General features: G+C 42.9%; 1 protein-coding gene across 2 annotated transcripts in view; it reads right to left on the reverse strand.

Annotated features, from left to right (window-relative positions):
* Positions 1–327: 327 nt before the first annotated feature.
* Positions 328–14796, reverse strand: part of LOC108437321 (zinc transporter ZIP11) — a 162181-nt gene continuing 147712 nt past the window's right edge. For both annotated transcript variants that reach the window (XM_017714349.2, XM_017714348.2), the window contains exons 7-10: positions 12056–12125; positions 4369–4467; positions 2507–2665; positions 328–1436 (exon numbers count right to left, since the gene is read on the reverse strand). In XM_017714349.2, the coding sequence (XP_017569838.1) occupies positions 1358–1436; positions 2507–2665; positions 4369–4467; positions 12056–12125 (407 nt within the window). In that variant the 3' untranslated portion in view covers positions 328–1357. The remainder of the gene's footprint in view (positions 1437–2506; positions 2666–4368; positions 4468–12055; positions 12126–14796) is intronic.

Below are 14796 nucleotides of genomic sequence, written 5' to 3' on the forward strand. Positions count from 1 at the left end.
ACGATAAAAGATGAGAAGAGAAGAGGAGAGGAAAGAAGAGATGAGAAGAGAGGATAAGAGAAGAGATGAGAAGAGAAATGAAGAGATGAGAAGAGACGAGAAGAGAAGGGAAGAGACGGTAAAAGATGAGGAGAAGAGAAGAGGAGAGGAAAGAAGAGATGAGATGAGAAGAGAGATGAGAAGAGAAGAGATGAAATGAGGAGAAGAGAAGAGAAGAGAAGAGAAGAGAAGAGAAGAGAAGAGAAGAGAAGAGAAGAGAAAAGATGATGAGATGTAAATATTCAGCAGACACTCAGTATGTTTGAGTAAATGAGCACAAGTACAGAGTTTAGGCAGGTTTGGTTTATTACAGTATCACTCCATTCTGGAAATTTATGTAATATTTCCATACAATCATGTTTATCCAACAACAAATACACACACACACACACACACACACACACACACACACACACACACACACACACACACACACACACTCCTCTCAGTAAGTGCTCCATGCAAATCCATAGTTTAATATGTGAGCTCTCTGAAGTTCAGAGAAATTGAAAGAATTCAGTCACACCAGCAGGCTGTGTGTACAGGGACTACAGACGGCGAGATACTAATATTTAATACCAATACCGATATTCATGATTGATGATGGAGTATCAGCTGATACTGATTCGATATTGAAGAGGGGACTGTTAAAATGTACAGCAACAGATGGACTACAGTCTGTACACCTACAGCATGGAGCTGTCAGGGAGGCATCTCTAATAAAGTGATCTATTTCAGCTCAGAATGGACAGTATTGGCTGGGACTCTCTCAGAAAGTGAGCAAACACATATTAAATGATGGACTTCTGGTGGAATGCCCTTTAAAAAGAGCCTCTACAGGACATGTAGCACAGTCCAGTGGCAGAATAAAAGCTCCTTAAAGACCAATGAGAAACAAGCTTGGTAATGAATCCAGTTAAATGGGAGGAGTCACTGCTGTGTATTAAGGCTGAGAACATGTAGTTTTAATGAACAATGTTTATTTTCATACGGCAGCTGTGGAGCAAAAAGGGGAAAAATGTAAACCTGGAAAACTATAAACCACTCATCTGTACACAATCACCCTCTTTCACCCACGTCAGCCATTCATACATTGATAACTTCAAGTATTAGGTCATTCTGTAATACATTACTAATCACTAATGATCACTATGTGAAAACAAATCTATTAATCATTAATAAGTAAAAAAATCCAAACATTCTCCACTTCATTAACCCTGAATTATTGAGAATACAGTTCATTTGGTCCTGTTTACAGTGCTGCCCAGCGGCCAGGACATTCAGAAAGGTCACTCAGAGTTCCAGTGAATGGTTGGCTTCATCCAAGACCGACGTCCAGGGACATCATCACGATGAAGCCGAGAATCGAGGTCCAGGAGGCCAGCTTTCCATTTCCACTGGAAGACAAAGCAAACAGTGATCAGCCACAAAAAAGACAGACTCAGATATAAAACCACTCTAATACACACTGCATGTCCAAAAGTGTCCAGATGCCCCTTCGAATTCATGAATTCAGCTACTTTAAGGTCACCCATCGCTGACCGGCTTGTTTAATCTCCAGAGAAAAGCACTGACCAATAGAATGAGACGCTCTGGAGCAGCTGCTCATGGTCCTAAGGTCTCCATGTCCAGTGCCCAGCATGAGCTAGAGGGGTATAAAGCAGTGGAACTGTCTCCTCTGGAGTGATGGAGCTCCATCCAATACCTTTGGGATGAGCTGGAGTAACCCAGAACTGACCATTGTTATATTTTCTTTCTGACAGGGGTCAGTGGAACTTTGTTTTCTGGTGAAGTGCCCTGGGCTAGAGCTAACTGCCCTAGGGTAATACCCACACCTTTAAGCTCAACTCGCTTGCAGTAGAGAGTCAGTCTGAGACCGGCTGAAAGTCCATGCACGGCGGCATTTATTCACAGCTTCATTCAGAGTAAACTCAGTACAACTACAGGAAAAAGGGGAGGGGGAGCTGTAGAGTGACTGAGGCTAACTTGTGCTTAACATTTTGCAGTGCAAACAACAGCTTTGTGCTTCCCCGTGTCCACCACCACTCTCTCTAACAAAAAAAAAAAAAAAAAAAAAAATACATAACAGAGTGGCGCACTCCCGCACTTCTTAAAGGAGCATGACCCTTATCTCACAACACCATCCAACATCAGTATCTGACCTCACTAATGCTCAATCAAATCCTCACAGCAATGTTCAACATCTAGAGCTGTTACTGCAGCAGACTCACTATTAACACATTCCTTTCAGAGGAAACTCTGGAGTCTGGAGACTTGTGAGACACAAGCTTGTCAATTATGAGTGATATCATCAATATATTAATATTGGTTTAATGAGAATTCCGCCACTGTGAGACTAATAAAGGACTCTCTTATCTTATACCTTTTAATTTTACTTTTTTTTGTTAGTAAAAAGCAACAAATGGAACATAAACATAATCTCAGTATGATGTAAGAGCTCATTCACCTGACTTGGGCTTCAGGTATGATGTCGTCCACCACCACGTAAACCATGGCCCCCGCAGCAAAGGCCAAAGCATAGGGTAGCAACGGCTCAGCCAGCACCACGGCAACAGTGCCTAGCAACCCCGCCAGTGGCTCTACCATCCCACTTAGCTGCCCATACCTGAGAGAAACACACATGTCGTTAAAAAAATGACTAGATTAATGTTCTTTTCACATTTTCTCACTTCATCTCTAACAGAAATAACAAACAGATATTTACATGACTTTTTCTAGAATATCAGGATCATTTGACCTCAACCCTCACGCTGAAAAACACCCGAGCAAAGGATCCACATCTTTTCTGATGTTTCTGATACATTTGTTCAAACTCTGTGCTACAAAATAGGAAGGAACTGACATTTAACAGAAACTTACAATTAAATTACTGGACATAAAAATCAGCTCAGTTAATAAACGAGAGGATCTTTTTCATTTCATTTAAATATGGATATATAAAACTACAAAAAATTATCTCTAGGCAAGAGATACAGTCAATATATCCTCGCTGTCCAGAGAAAAACATGTATCCCCATTTTTATCGATTTTTATTTTTCTACTCCGTTTGAACACGACAGCTGCCCTTTATAGATTTTAATCAATAGAAATGCTCCAAAATCACTTAGGGTAAAATCTCTTTACATTAACTTGCATGAAAAATTAAGAGCTTTTTCACAATTTTTTGTCACCATTGGGGAGACGCATAGTATTCATTTGGACAATGATGATATACAGTCATATTTTAGTGTTTAACACATCCTCTACAGAGACACACATCAGCTCATTTACTGTTCATTTGCTGAGTTTAACATGTTGGAAAAAGTGCAAGATATAAACGGCCCATTTTATTTTTCCAGTTTATGTTCAGCTCAGCCCTGCAATGGACTGGTGACCTGTCCAGGGTCTATCCTGCCTATTACTGCCAATTACTGCTAGGATAGGCTCCAGCACCCCCCGCGACCCAGAGGTAGAAGTGGCTTAGAAAATGTGCGTGTCCAGCTCAGCACTGTGTGTCTCTGTAAAGGATGTGTTCACTTAGTTTCATGTCAAAATCCATTAATACATGTCATTTTTGACTGGGGAGCTCAAACTTTTGCATGTGACTGTGATATTTGTAATATTTCTCATTTTGAAATTGCTGCAAAAATAAGATTCTTCTACTTTCTTCTAGATTTCTAGGCCTTGTATACTTCCATCCATCCATCCATCCATCCATTTTCTAAGCCGCTTCTCCCTCAGGGTCATGGGGGGGGGGTGCTGGAGCCTATCCCAGCGGTCATTGGGCGGAAGGCAGGATACACCCTGGACAGGCCGCCAGTCCATCGCAGGGCAGACAGACAACAGACAGTCACTCACACACTCACACTTGGCCTGACTGCATGTCTTTGGACTGTGGGACGAAACCGGAGAACCCGGCCTTGTGTACTTGTTTAAAGTATTTTTATTGAGTTATCAATTGTATTATTCAGTAAAACGTAGATTTTTTCAGGCACAACTTTCTAAAAACAACATTATATGCACAACATTACATGCTCTGACATTTCCTGAAATAAAATTACTTAAAACAAATTAAAAAACTGTGTACCAATAAATTAGATGATCCTGTAATATTCTTACATCAATCTCACAGTGAAGAATATTAGATATTCTAGTCTAATTTTATGTTTTCCTTTAAAAAAATCTAAATCTGGATTTCATGAGTCTTTAGGTGAAATGAAAAACATTAAAATGGTGTAAACGACCCAGTTTTCTACTAAATAACAGAATGACAAGGAGACTGAGATGAGAAAGTCATGCGAGAAAGAGAGTAAAGGTGTGTCCACTCACCAGAAGGCTCTCCAAGTGGACACTCCAGAGCCTCGCAGTGGCAAACTCACCGCAAGACCTTCTGGGAAATTCTGGATCCCTATGCCTATGGCCAGGTTTCTGAAACACAGAATAGGTATAAACACCTCCATCAATAACCAAACATAGACCAAGAAAACAAACGCATTAAAGCTCCAAAGCTACCGTCACATTCCAAGCCTCGTTGCTCAAATCCAATTTTTTGCTCAAATCCGATCTCACTGATGCAATAGTTCACACTCAGTGAACCGGCATCCTGAAATGACCCTCATGAGCTCATCCTACTCAGTAATGTCATGTGACTGAATCACTGCATCATCAGCACAAACTAACGAGCAGAACGAGCTTCACTGAGAAGATCATTAACTCTGATCAGCTCTCAGCTTCATTATTAGAGCCAGACGAAGGAGAAAAAAGTGAGATGAGCTGCTTTTCCACTGTTCACAGGCTTTAATGGCACTGTTGCCATGATAACGCTGAATGATTGCGCATGCACATGAATTCCAATCTGAGCGTCACATTAAGGTCGCATGACTATGAATCAGATACATATCCGATCTAGGACCACATATGAAACTGACTCAGGTTGGATTTGAAAAGATAAGATTTGTACCCACACAGCCCTGAAAACATCAGATCTGAGTGACATTAGGGAAAATTATCGGATTTGTGCCACTTCAGCTTGGAAATGTGAACGCAGCCCAAGTGAGATCTGAAGACTTTCACTAGGCAGTCCGGTGATGTTTATCCATGGTGGCGTGATGTTTTTATACCGGCAACGTTTGAGCTTTGCAGCCCTTAAACAGTATTTAAAACGATCTGCATTCAAGGGAAACAGCTCCTTCATTCCTGAATCATGTACAGAATGTCACTCTCATGACTCTTTACTCATAAAAACTGAAACATTTACTAATTTTATCTACGATTGTGTATGAAATGCATTGCACTTCACTCATAAAACTAAAAACTAAATCGTAAGTACCAGCAACTCACAGAAATGTCATTACATGCACGTAAATACTGTAAACAGTGAATGTAATGGCATTTTTTGTTCATCTGACCTATTTATTTTGCTTAGCACTGTTCAATTCAAAGTATTTATTAAATCTGAAAAAAGTAGCTAAACTGCTCGTCACCACATTAAGTTATTTTGATTTGAATCTGACCAATTTTTTGAGTAAAATCACAATTAATTCCAAAGTAAATATATTCTGTATGCACACTTTTTCTGTCAAAACCAAACAAAACTAAGCACATAGCACATAACTTTCCATCAAATTCAATCCTCTTCTGCTCACAGACACTGACCTGGTCTGTACTGAGAGGTTAGAATCTGCTCTATACACACAATGTCTCTGTTCGCTTTAATGAGCTGTGAGACTGAAATAATTAACTGAAATGTAAGAAGAGGCGTTTCAGTCAGACGAGCCCTGGGGGAAATACGAGGCTTAAACAAGCCTGTGAAAACAGCAACAACAGAGCATTAGTCACATAAGCCGCAGTGTCTTCACCCACAGTGTGAGTGTGAGGGTGGTCCGGGCTGGGAGGGCTTGCCCTGATAACTATTTTTATTTGTTTGGCCTGTGCGTCTCAGCATCCTACTGCAAAGGTCTTCCAGCACTCCCGGCCCACCACCACCACCAAACCCAGCCCACAACCCCCGAAACACCTGCAGACACAGAACAAGAACAGTTGCTCTGTTTTGAGAAACAGTGTTTGGGCCCCCTCATTCCTCCTCGTGCTCCATCCGAAATCGTCCCTGGCTCGAAGTCAAGCCCAAAGAAAGTGCAGCCCAAAGAAACAAGATGCCGATGTGACCTGTAGCAGAGTTCAAATCTTTGACAACAAGCAACATGCTGACTATAAAAATATGGATGAGGATATTACAGTGACTGTATATAACCATTTTCAGTTTTTGTAGATAGATCCTAGTCTGTTTGTGACCACAAAGAACAATGAGCTTGTCTCGCTAATAAACACTCCCTTTTAATGAGAGAAGCTGAGCCTCAAATTCCCCTACTGGCAAAGAAACACCTTCAAACTTGGTTAACGTACAGCTTCAGCTCCTGCATGAAGCCAAACTCCTCAAGTTGCGATCTTAAAAGAAATATGATTACTTGCATCTCAAAGAATCCATTTCCTCTTCCTCATCCATGTTCTTCTCTCGTTATCAGAGCATTTGGACTTGGTGTGAAGGTCCCACCACATTAAAACTCTTTTCTTTTTTAAATCCCAAAAAATCGCACTTTCTGTGATTCGGTCTTTGTGTTAATGACATGCAGATCTAGATCAGTTTGAGACTCACTCGACTGCCCCCACATCTGCCTATGTGTTCTTTTTATGTCCTTTTAATGGCTCCCATACACCTTTTTAACAGCCATGTGATCACTGATGGAGTTTCACATTTTCTAATCACAACTGGCTTATTACTCACTTTCGATTCGATTATCAACTTACGAAGTTAGCACACAGTATTACTCAATGATAAATAACATTAACCATTTACTCACCAAAAATAGCTGATCAGGTTCCTGTCGGTCTTGGTAAAGAGGAGTAAAGGCTCATTTAAACTCCCTTCACGTAAGAAAAAAAGCTTAGATCCATTTCAAATGATGTAACCTTCATTGTCAACATACTTCCATTAGTATGTTGTCATGGACGTTAAGCAGGACGTCCACTAGAGGGCAGTCTAGAGTCAAAAGTTTCTAATAACAACAAGCATGGCAAAGGTGGAGGAGCTGTAATAATGTACAAACTACAAAAGAGGCAGCGCTGTAGACTGCGGAGTCTGTGTGGACATTAAATCTTCTGTGACGTGTGGACGGAGAATTCTTTTCACTTCTTGTGTGACCTATTGACTACACTGCCCCCACATGGCTTCAGGTGGTACTGCTCCATTTTATCCATATATGTAAGTTTTCAGGAAACATGCACAAATACAGACGAAATGAATGCAGAGTACAGACAGAAGTTCCGTCTGTACCTGTATTTAAGTATTCAGTGTTTTGAGAGAGAAATTCCTATACATCAATATGCAAATGAGGCCCTTTTGACCATATTATGTACACTAAAAGACTACTGAGTAAATTGAATAAATCACAACAGTCACATTTTAACAACACAGTGGGGATTGCGGTGGTGAAAAATCTGCTGCTGGACTCTATAATACTCTGGGCTGAAGGATTAAAGGGAGATTTTAAGGGCTAAGACATGCTAAGCGATGCTAACACTAGCTCAGAAAAGGATGCAGGCAAAAGTAGAGATGAGTGGAGGGACATATAAACAGAAAGTGCTTGTTGGTTGAGGAGAACCAGCTCCAGTTCAGCACCAGATTCAAGCAGTGAGGAGAACAGAATACCATGCTTATTTTTCCATTCCCAGGAAATCTGCTCCGGCACCGCTCAATCAGCTTTGGAATTCTGGGTGGTTAGAGTTCATCCACCCACTGTTCTTGCTATTGTGGGTAGCAAGGCTGAAACTTACTTACTGTAAACTGTCTGAAAGTTCATGCTCTCAGCAGTGTGAGTGGGTGGATGTTCAGCTTTAGCTTTCACTGGATCAAGGGGGACCTGCCTCTATATTCAGGATTCTGTTTCTTCAAACTTCATGTGGCCTTCAGATCAGCTCAAGAACAGCGTAGAGAGCTTCATGGAATGGATTTCCATGGCCGAGCAGCTGCATCCAAGCCTTACATTACCAAGCGCAATGCAAAGCGTGGAATGCAGTGGTGTAAAGCGCCACCACTGGACTCTAGAGCAGTGGAGACTCTGGAGTGACCAATCACACTTCCCCGTCTGGCAATCCGATGGACGGTTTGGTGGTTGCCAGGAGAAAGGTACTTGACTGACTGCATTGTGCCAACTGTAAAGTTTGGTGTGGGGTTGTTTTTCAGGAGTTGGGCTCAGCCCCTTAGTTCCAGTAAAAGGAACTCAATGCTTCAGCACCAAGAGATTTTGGACAATTTCATGCCAACTTTGTTCCCAACTTTGTGGGAACAGTTTGGGGACGGCCCCCTCCTGTTCCAACATGACTGCGCACCAGAGGTCCATAAAGACATGGATGAGCGAGTTTGGTGTGGAAGAACTTGACTGGCCTCCACAGAGTCCTGACCTCAACCTGATAGAACACCTTTGGGATGAATTAGAGCGGAGACTGCAAGCCAGGCCTTCTTATCCAACATCTGGAACTTTTGGAAGAACGGTCAAAAATTCCCATAAACACACTCCTAACCTTCAGCAGATCTTCTGAATCAACAACAGGGTTCAGTGGGGTTTGGGGGAGTTCGGAAGGGCTTGGTGGAGTTTAGAGGGGTTTGGGGGAGTTTGAAAGTGCTCGCTGGAATTTAGAGGGGTTTGGGGGAGTTTGGAAGCGTTTGCTGGAGTTTAGAGGGGTTTGTGGAAGTTTGAAGGGCTTGGTGGAGTTTAGAGGGGTTTGGGCGAGTTCAGGAGAGTTCAGTGGTGTTTGTGGGGGTTTGATGGAGTTTAAGGCATTCAGAGTTTAAATGTTTAAAAAATGTTTGGGCCAGTAAGAAGTGTGAACATGTTTCTGTTTAATGATGAGAGAGAGAGAGAGAGAGAGAGAGAGAGAGAGAGAGAGAGAGAGACAGAGAGAGGTAAGGGGGGGTTGTTTTGTTGTGGGAGATTTCAGTACAATGTGGATTTTGAACAGAGAATAACATTCAGACAGAGACACCAGTGTAACAGCATCTCCCTCACAGCAATCACACCATGACACTACCCCTCCACATCACTTTTACCCCACCCCCACCTCTCTCTGTCTGTCTGTCTCTCTCTCTCTCTCACACTCTCTCTCTCTGTCTCTCTCTGTCTCTCTCTCTCTCTCTCTCTCTCTCTCTCTCTCTCACTCACTCTCTATGACTCTCTCCACCTCTTCTATTTTAACAAGCTTAACATCATAACAATAGAAGAACCCTTTTTGGTGCTTCATAGAACCATATACAGCACATTCTCCATCGATCTGCAGAACCATTTCACCATGCAGAGAACCATTTAAGCACACAAACGTTCTTTTTCAGGAGTCTGTGAAGTGCAGGGCTCCATCTGTAGTAACAGTGCTACACTGCCTCCTGGACAGTGAGACGTGTTCTATTTGATTCATATTCATATTGATTTAATAATTTATAAATTAATCTGCTTCCTCCAATTAGAGAGCCACTCTGCTGGACTCCCACCAAGCAGCGCTAATGGCAGGACGCAGACAAACTACATTAGCCTCATAGCTCCAGCGCTAATCGGTGGGGTATGAGCCTAATTCTGTCAATTGTTAGCTACATTAGCCGCATAGCTGCTTCTGGGGTGTTGAGAGTTTTGTGGCAGTGAAAGAGACGATGGCTTGACTGAGCTAAATTAAACATGCTGAAGCTAAAAGTGTCAAAGGTCAAATGTATAACGCAGTATGCTGTAGCAGGTGGAGGTAAAACAGATGCCGAGTCTCTAAAGCTGTATGTCTGAAATCTGAACCTCACTGGCAACCACCTTCAAACACTCCCCACGCAGCAGAAACAGGGGCTGCAGAAATAACGTGCTGCTTTGTAGCGCTCCAAAACATCTGGATTAAACAGAGAGCGAGAGAGAGACAGGAGAGTGAGTGAGAGAGAGAGAGAGAGAGAGAGAGAGAGAGAGAGAGACAGAGACAGAGACACAGAGAGAGAGACAGAAAGAGACAGAGAGAGAGAGATAGACACAGAGAGAGAGTGTGAGAGAGAGAGAGACAGAGAGAGACAGAGAGAGAGAGACTGCATATGTGTGAAGCTTAATTCTCTCATTTTCTCTCTCTTTCTCTCTCTCTCTCCATATGATGTTTTAGAGAGTCACTGTGACAAAGACTCCTTTCTTGTGCTGTAATAACTGCAATGTGTGCCCACAGTCCAGTCACACTTTCAGGATTCTGCATTTTGCTCAGACAGAAGGACAGAGCGAGCGAGCAACGATAGAGAAAGTCTTGCCAACATCTGGACGAGGATCTCATTTCATACCAAGAATCTGTATAACGTCCTCGGTCGACTCTACATGATCAGACTGGTAAAACAAGGCTGCTGTTATAGCTAAAGCCTTCCATCTGCCATCTGCCACTCACTGGCCACTTTATTAGAACCTACCATGCACATCCAGTGGCCAGTGAGTGGAAGAACAAGGTGTTTCCAGTAGAGTGGCCAGTGAGTGGAAGAAAAAGACATTTCCAGTAAAGTGGCCAGTCAGTGGAAATACAAGGTGCTTCCAGTAAAGTGACCAGTGATTTGAAGAACAAGATGTTTCTAGTAAAGTGGCCAGTTAGTGGAAATACAAAGTGTTTCCAGTAAAATGGCCAGTGAGTGGAAGAACAAGCTGTTTCCAATAAAGTGGCCAGTCAGTGGAAATACAAGACATTTCTAATAAAGTGTCCAGTGAGTTGAAGAACAAGGCGTTTCCAGTAAAGTGGCCAGTTAGTGGAAATATAACGTGTTTCCAGTAAAGTGGCTAGTCAGTTGAAGAACAAGCTGTTTCCAATAAAGTGGCCAGTCAGTGGAAATACAAGGTGTTTCCAGTAAAGTGGCCAGTGAGTGGAAGAACAAGGTGTTTCAAATAAAGTGGCCCCTGCTTGTATAAGGTGTTGTCAATAAAGTGGCCAGTCAGTGGAAATACAAGGTGTTTCTAATAAAGTGGACAGAGTGGAAGAACAAGATGTTCCCAGTAAAGTGGCCAGTGAGTGTATAAGGTGTTTCCAATAAAGTGGCCAGTCAGTGGAAATACAAGGTGTTTCCAGTAAAGTGGACAGTGAGTTGAAGAACAAGACGTTTCCATTAAAGTGGCCAGTTAGTGGAAATATAAGGTCTTTCCAGTAAAGTGGCCAGGGAGTGTAAGAACAACACGTTTCCAATAAAGCGGCTAGTGAGATGAAGAACAAGACGTTTCCAGTAAAGTGGCCAGTGAGTGTATAAGGTGTTTCCAATAAAGTGGCCAGTCACTGGAAATACAAGGTGTTTCCAGTAAAGTGGCCAGTGAGTTGAAGAACAAGCTATTTCTAATAAAGTGGCCAGTCAGTAGAAATACAACACGTTTCCAGTAAAGTGGCCAGTTAGTGGAAATATAAATGGCCAGTGAGAGATTAAACACTACCATGCCTCAACACCAGGGGGCAGCATCACACAGCAGAGCGTGAACACAGCGGTTAGTGCAGGCTGAAGATGCTGCAGGTCTGCGCTCCTTCATATAAATCAGATACCGTTGATTGGCGCTTTCATAATTCCTCTCGGCTTAGAGCTCCTTTTTCACCGTGTTAGTTTTCGTCACTCGTCCTGGCTTCACTGATGATCACAGCACTCAGTGCTTTCCTGTCACTTCAGTGGATCACGTGCCTTTTATACACTTCTGCAGCTCAGGTTCCATATATAGACTGGTGATTGAATTATGGTTAATTATAAGATGTAAATATATATTTAAATGTTGTTAAGGGTGGACTTAAAACGACATTCAGGTATTTAAAGTCTGTAAAACTCCAGGCATTCAGTTCCCATCAAACTTGTACTTTAAACACAGAGGGAAACCTGTTTTTGATGCTATGTGCTCTTTAATCATCTCCCTCCTGAGCAGGGATGTTCACCACTCACTGATTCCAGTGCCGATGGCAGATGTATGGGGTTTATGAGGAAACAAGGTTGTTGAGAACTTGCCTGGCGCTCTCGAACGTAGCTGAGGTGGTCTTCCCAGCAGCTCCAAATCCCACCCCCACCGCCAAACCCTCTGAAACACAAAAACATAGAAACCAGTCAGAATGATTATCTGGAACGTTGGAAAAAAGAAATTAGAACTCAGAGTGATCTGGAGCGCTATCAGAGACAGTGGGTAACAGCCTCACTTCCTCTGACAGATATTTTAACCTAAAGAACTGTACATAGTGTTTAAATACTTTTTGGGGCCTTACTCAGTTTCTTCAATCAAGACTGTATTTGGTGTCTGTGTTTGGATGAGGATATACACTGAAAAGCAATGGAAGCTTTTGCTGCACCAATTAACTGACTGATGAAGTTTCTACACTGTAACTGTACAAAAGTATTCGCTCGTCTGGCTTCACACACATGAATTTGAGCGACATCCCATTCATAATCCATAGGGTGCAATATGATGTCGGCCCACCCTTTGCAGCTGTAACAGCTTCAACTCTTCTGGGAAGGCTTTCCACAAGGGTTAGGAGTGTGTTTATGGGAATTTTTGACTGTTCTGCCAGAAGCGCATTTGTGCGGTCAGACACTGATGTTGGATAAGAAGGCCTGGCTCGCAGTCTCCGCTCTAATTCATCCCAAAGGTGTTCTATCAGGTTGAGGACAGGACGTTGTGCAGGCCAGTCAAGTTCTTCTACACCAAACTGGCTAATCCGTATCTTTATGGACCTGCTTTGTGCACTTGTGCTCAGTTACTTTGGAACAGGAAGGGGCCATCCCCAAACTGTTCCCACAAAGTTGGGAGAATGAAATAGTCCAAAATCTTTTGGTGCTGAAGCATTACGAGTTCCTTTCACTGGAACTAAGGGGGTGAGACCAACTCCTGAAAAACAACCCCACACCTTAATAATGACCCCTCCACCAAACTTTACATTTGGCACAAAGCAGTCAGACAAGTATTGTTCTGGCAACCGCCAAACCCAGACTCGTCCATCAGATTCCCAGATGGGGAAGCGTGATTGGTCACTCCAGAGAACACGTCTCCACTGCTCTAGAGTCCAGTGGCTGCGCTTTACACCACTGCATTCCACGCTTTGCATTGCGCTTGGTGATGTAAGGCTTGGATGCAGCTGCTTGGCCATGGAAACCCATTCCATGAAGCTCTCTACGCTGTTCTTGAGCTGATCTGAAGGCCACATGAAGTTTGGAGGTCTGTAGTGATTGACTCTGCAGAAAGTTGGCGACCTCTGCGCACTATGCTCCTCAGCATCTGCTGACCCTGCTCTGTCATTTTATGTGGCCGACCACTTTGTGGCTGAGTTGCTGTCATTCCCAATCGCTTCACTTTGTTATAATAGCACTGACAGTTGACTGTGGAATATTTAGTAGTGAGGAAATTTCACGAAAATTCACAGGTGGCATCCTATCACGGTACTAGGCTGGAATTCACTGAGCTCCTGAGAGCGACCCATTCTTTCACTAATGTTTGTAGAAGCAGTCTGTAGGCCTAGGGGCTTAGTTTTATACCCCTGTGGCCATGGAAGTGACTGGAACACCTGAATTCAATGATTTGGATGGGTGACTGAATACTTTTGGATATAAAGTATATGTAAAACTCTTAACTCTTATTTATAAACATGAACTAAACTGTGGCCAGAACTCAGACAAGACATTACTACTGTTTCACTTATGCGTCATACACTGATCCATTTTAATCCAATGCAAAGTGGAATAAATCTTTATTACATCTTTATTCCACTTTATCTGTGGATGCTGCTACCAGGAGACTCCTGCTGCTTTATGTTTGTTGTGATCTTGGTTTGCTACTTTTGTATTCTGGATGCTCTCAGTGGGGCATGCTGAGTGTGGGGACTGCCTGGTTTTCATATAAAACCCACCGAAGTGAAGCGAGGCCCTCGGGCTTGTGTGGAAAAGGGAACAGTGACTGTGGAGGGAATGCTAAGCTGCAGATGGGTGGGATCTCCTCCACCAATCACAGCCAGTCTATGTGAGGAGGTTTCGAGATGCCGTTTGACGTTAATTCCATTTGTCATAAGAGATTTCTCTCTGATGTGAAAAAACAGCTGAGGGTCACAGGGGTCGAGTGTCAAGCTGTAGTAATGAGATGCTAATGACCTCCAAAATGTGAGATCAACATGCTGACCTCTGCTCAGTGTCTCACTGCACAGAAGATTTAACTCACTGTGAGCCTCCGGCTCCAGCTTTCACTGCCTGAAAAATGCTATGTAGAACCAAGTTTGGACATTAAAGCCTCAAACAATATCAAGACACAATATTTAGTTTGTCCCAAGTTTGGTATACTATATGGGCAAAAGTATGTGGATACCTGTCCTTTCATATCTATATGAGCTTGTTGGACGTCCCATTCCAAAACCATCAACATTAATATGGAGTTGGTCCCACTTTGCAGCTCTAACAGCTTTCGTTCTTCTGGGAAGGTTTTACAAGATTTTGGAGAGTATCTGTGGGAATTTGTGTCGATTCAGTCAAGAGAGCATTGATTGAACCCAAAGGTGTTCAGTGGGGTTGAGGTCAGGGCTCTGTTCAGGCCACTGGAGTTCCTCCACACTAAACTGGTTACTCCATGTCTTTATGGAGCTGGTCTGTGCTCAGGGGCTCAGTCACGCTGGACCCCCAAACTGCTGACCCAAAGCTGGAAGCTTAACTGTGTAAAATGTCTTTGTGCAGTAGTGTCAACATCACCCTTCACTGGAACTGAGAGCCCAAACCCT

This window comes from Pygocentrus nattereri, chromosome 13, assembly GCF_015220715.1.
Source record: "Pygocentrus nattereri isolate fPygNat1 chromosome 13, fPygNat1.pri, whole genome shotgun sequence".
In the NCBI taxonomy this organism is placed as follows: Eukaryota; Metazoa; Chordata; class Actinopteri; order Characiformes; family Serrasalmidae; genus Pygocentrus; species Pygocentrus nattereri.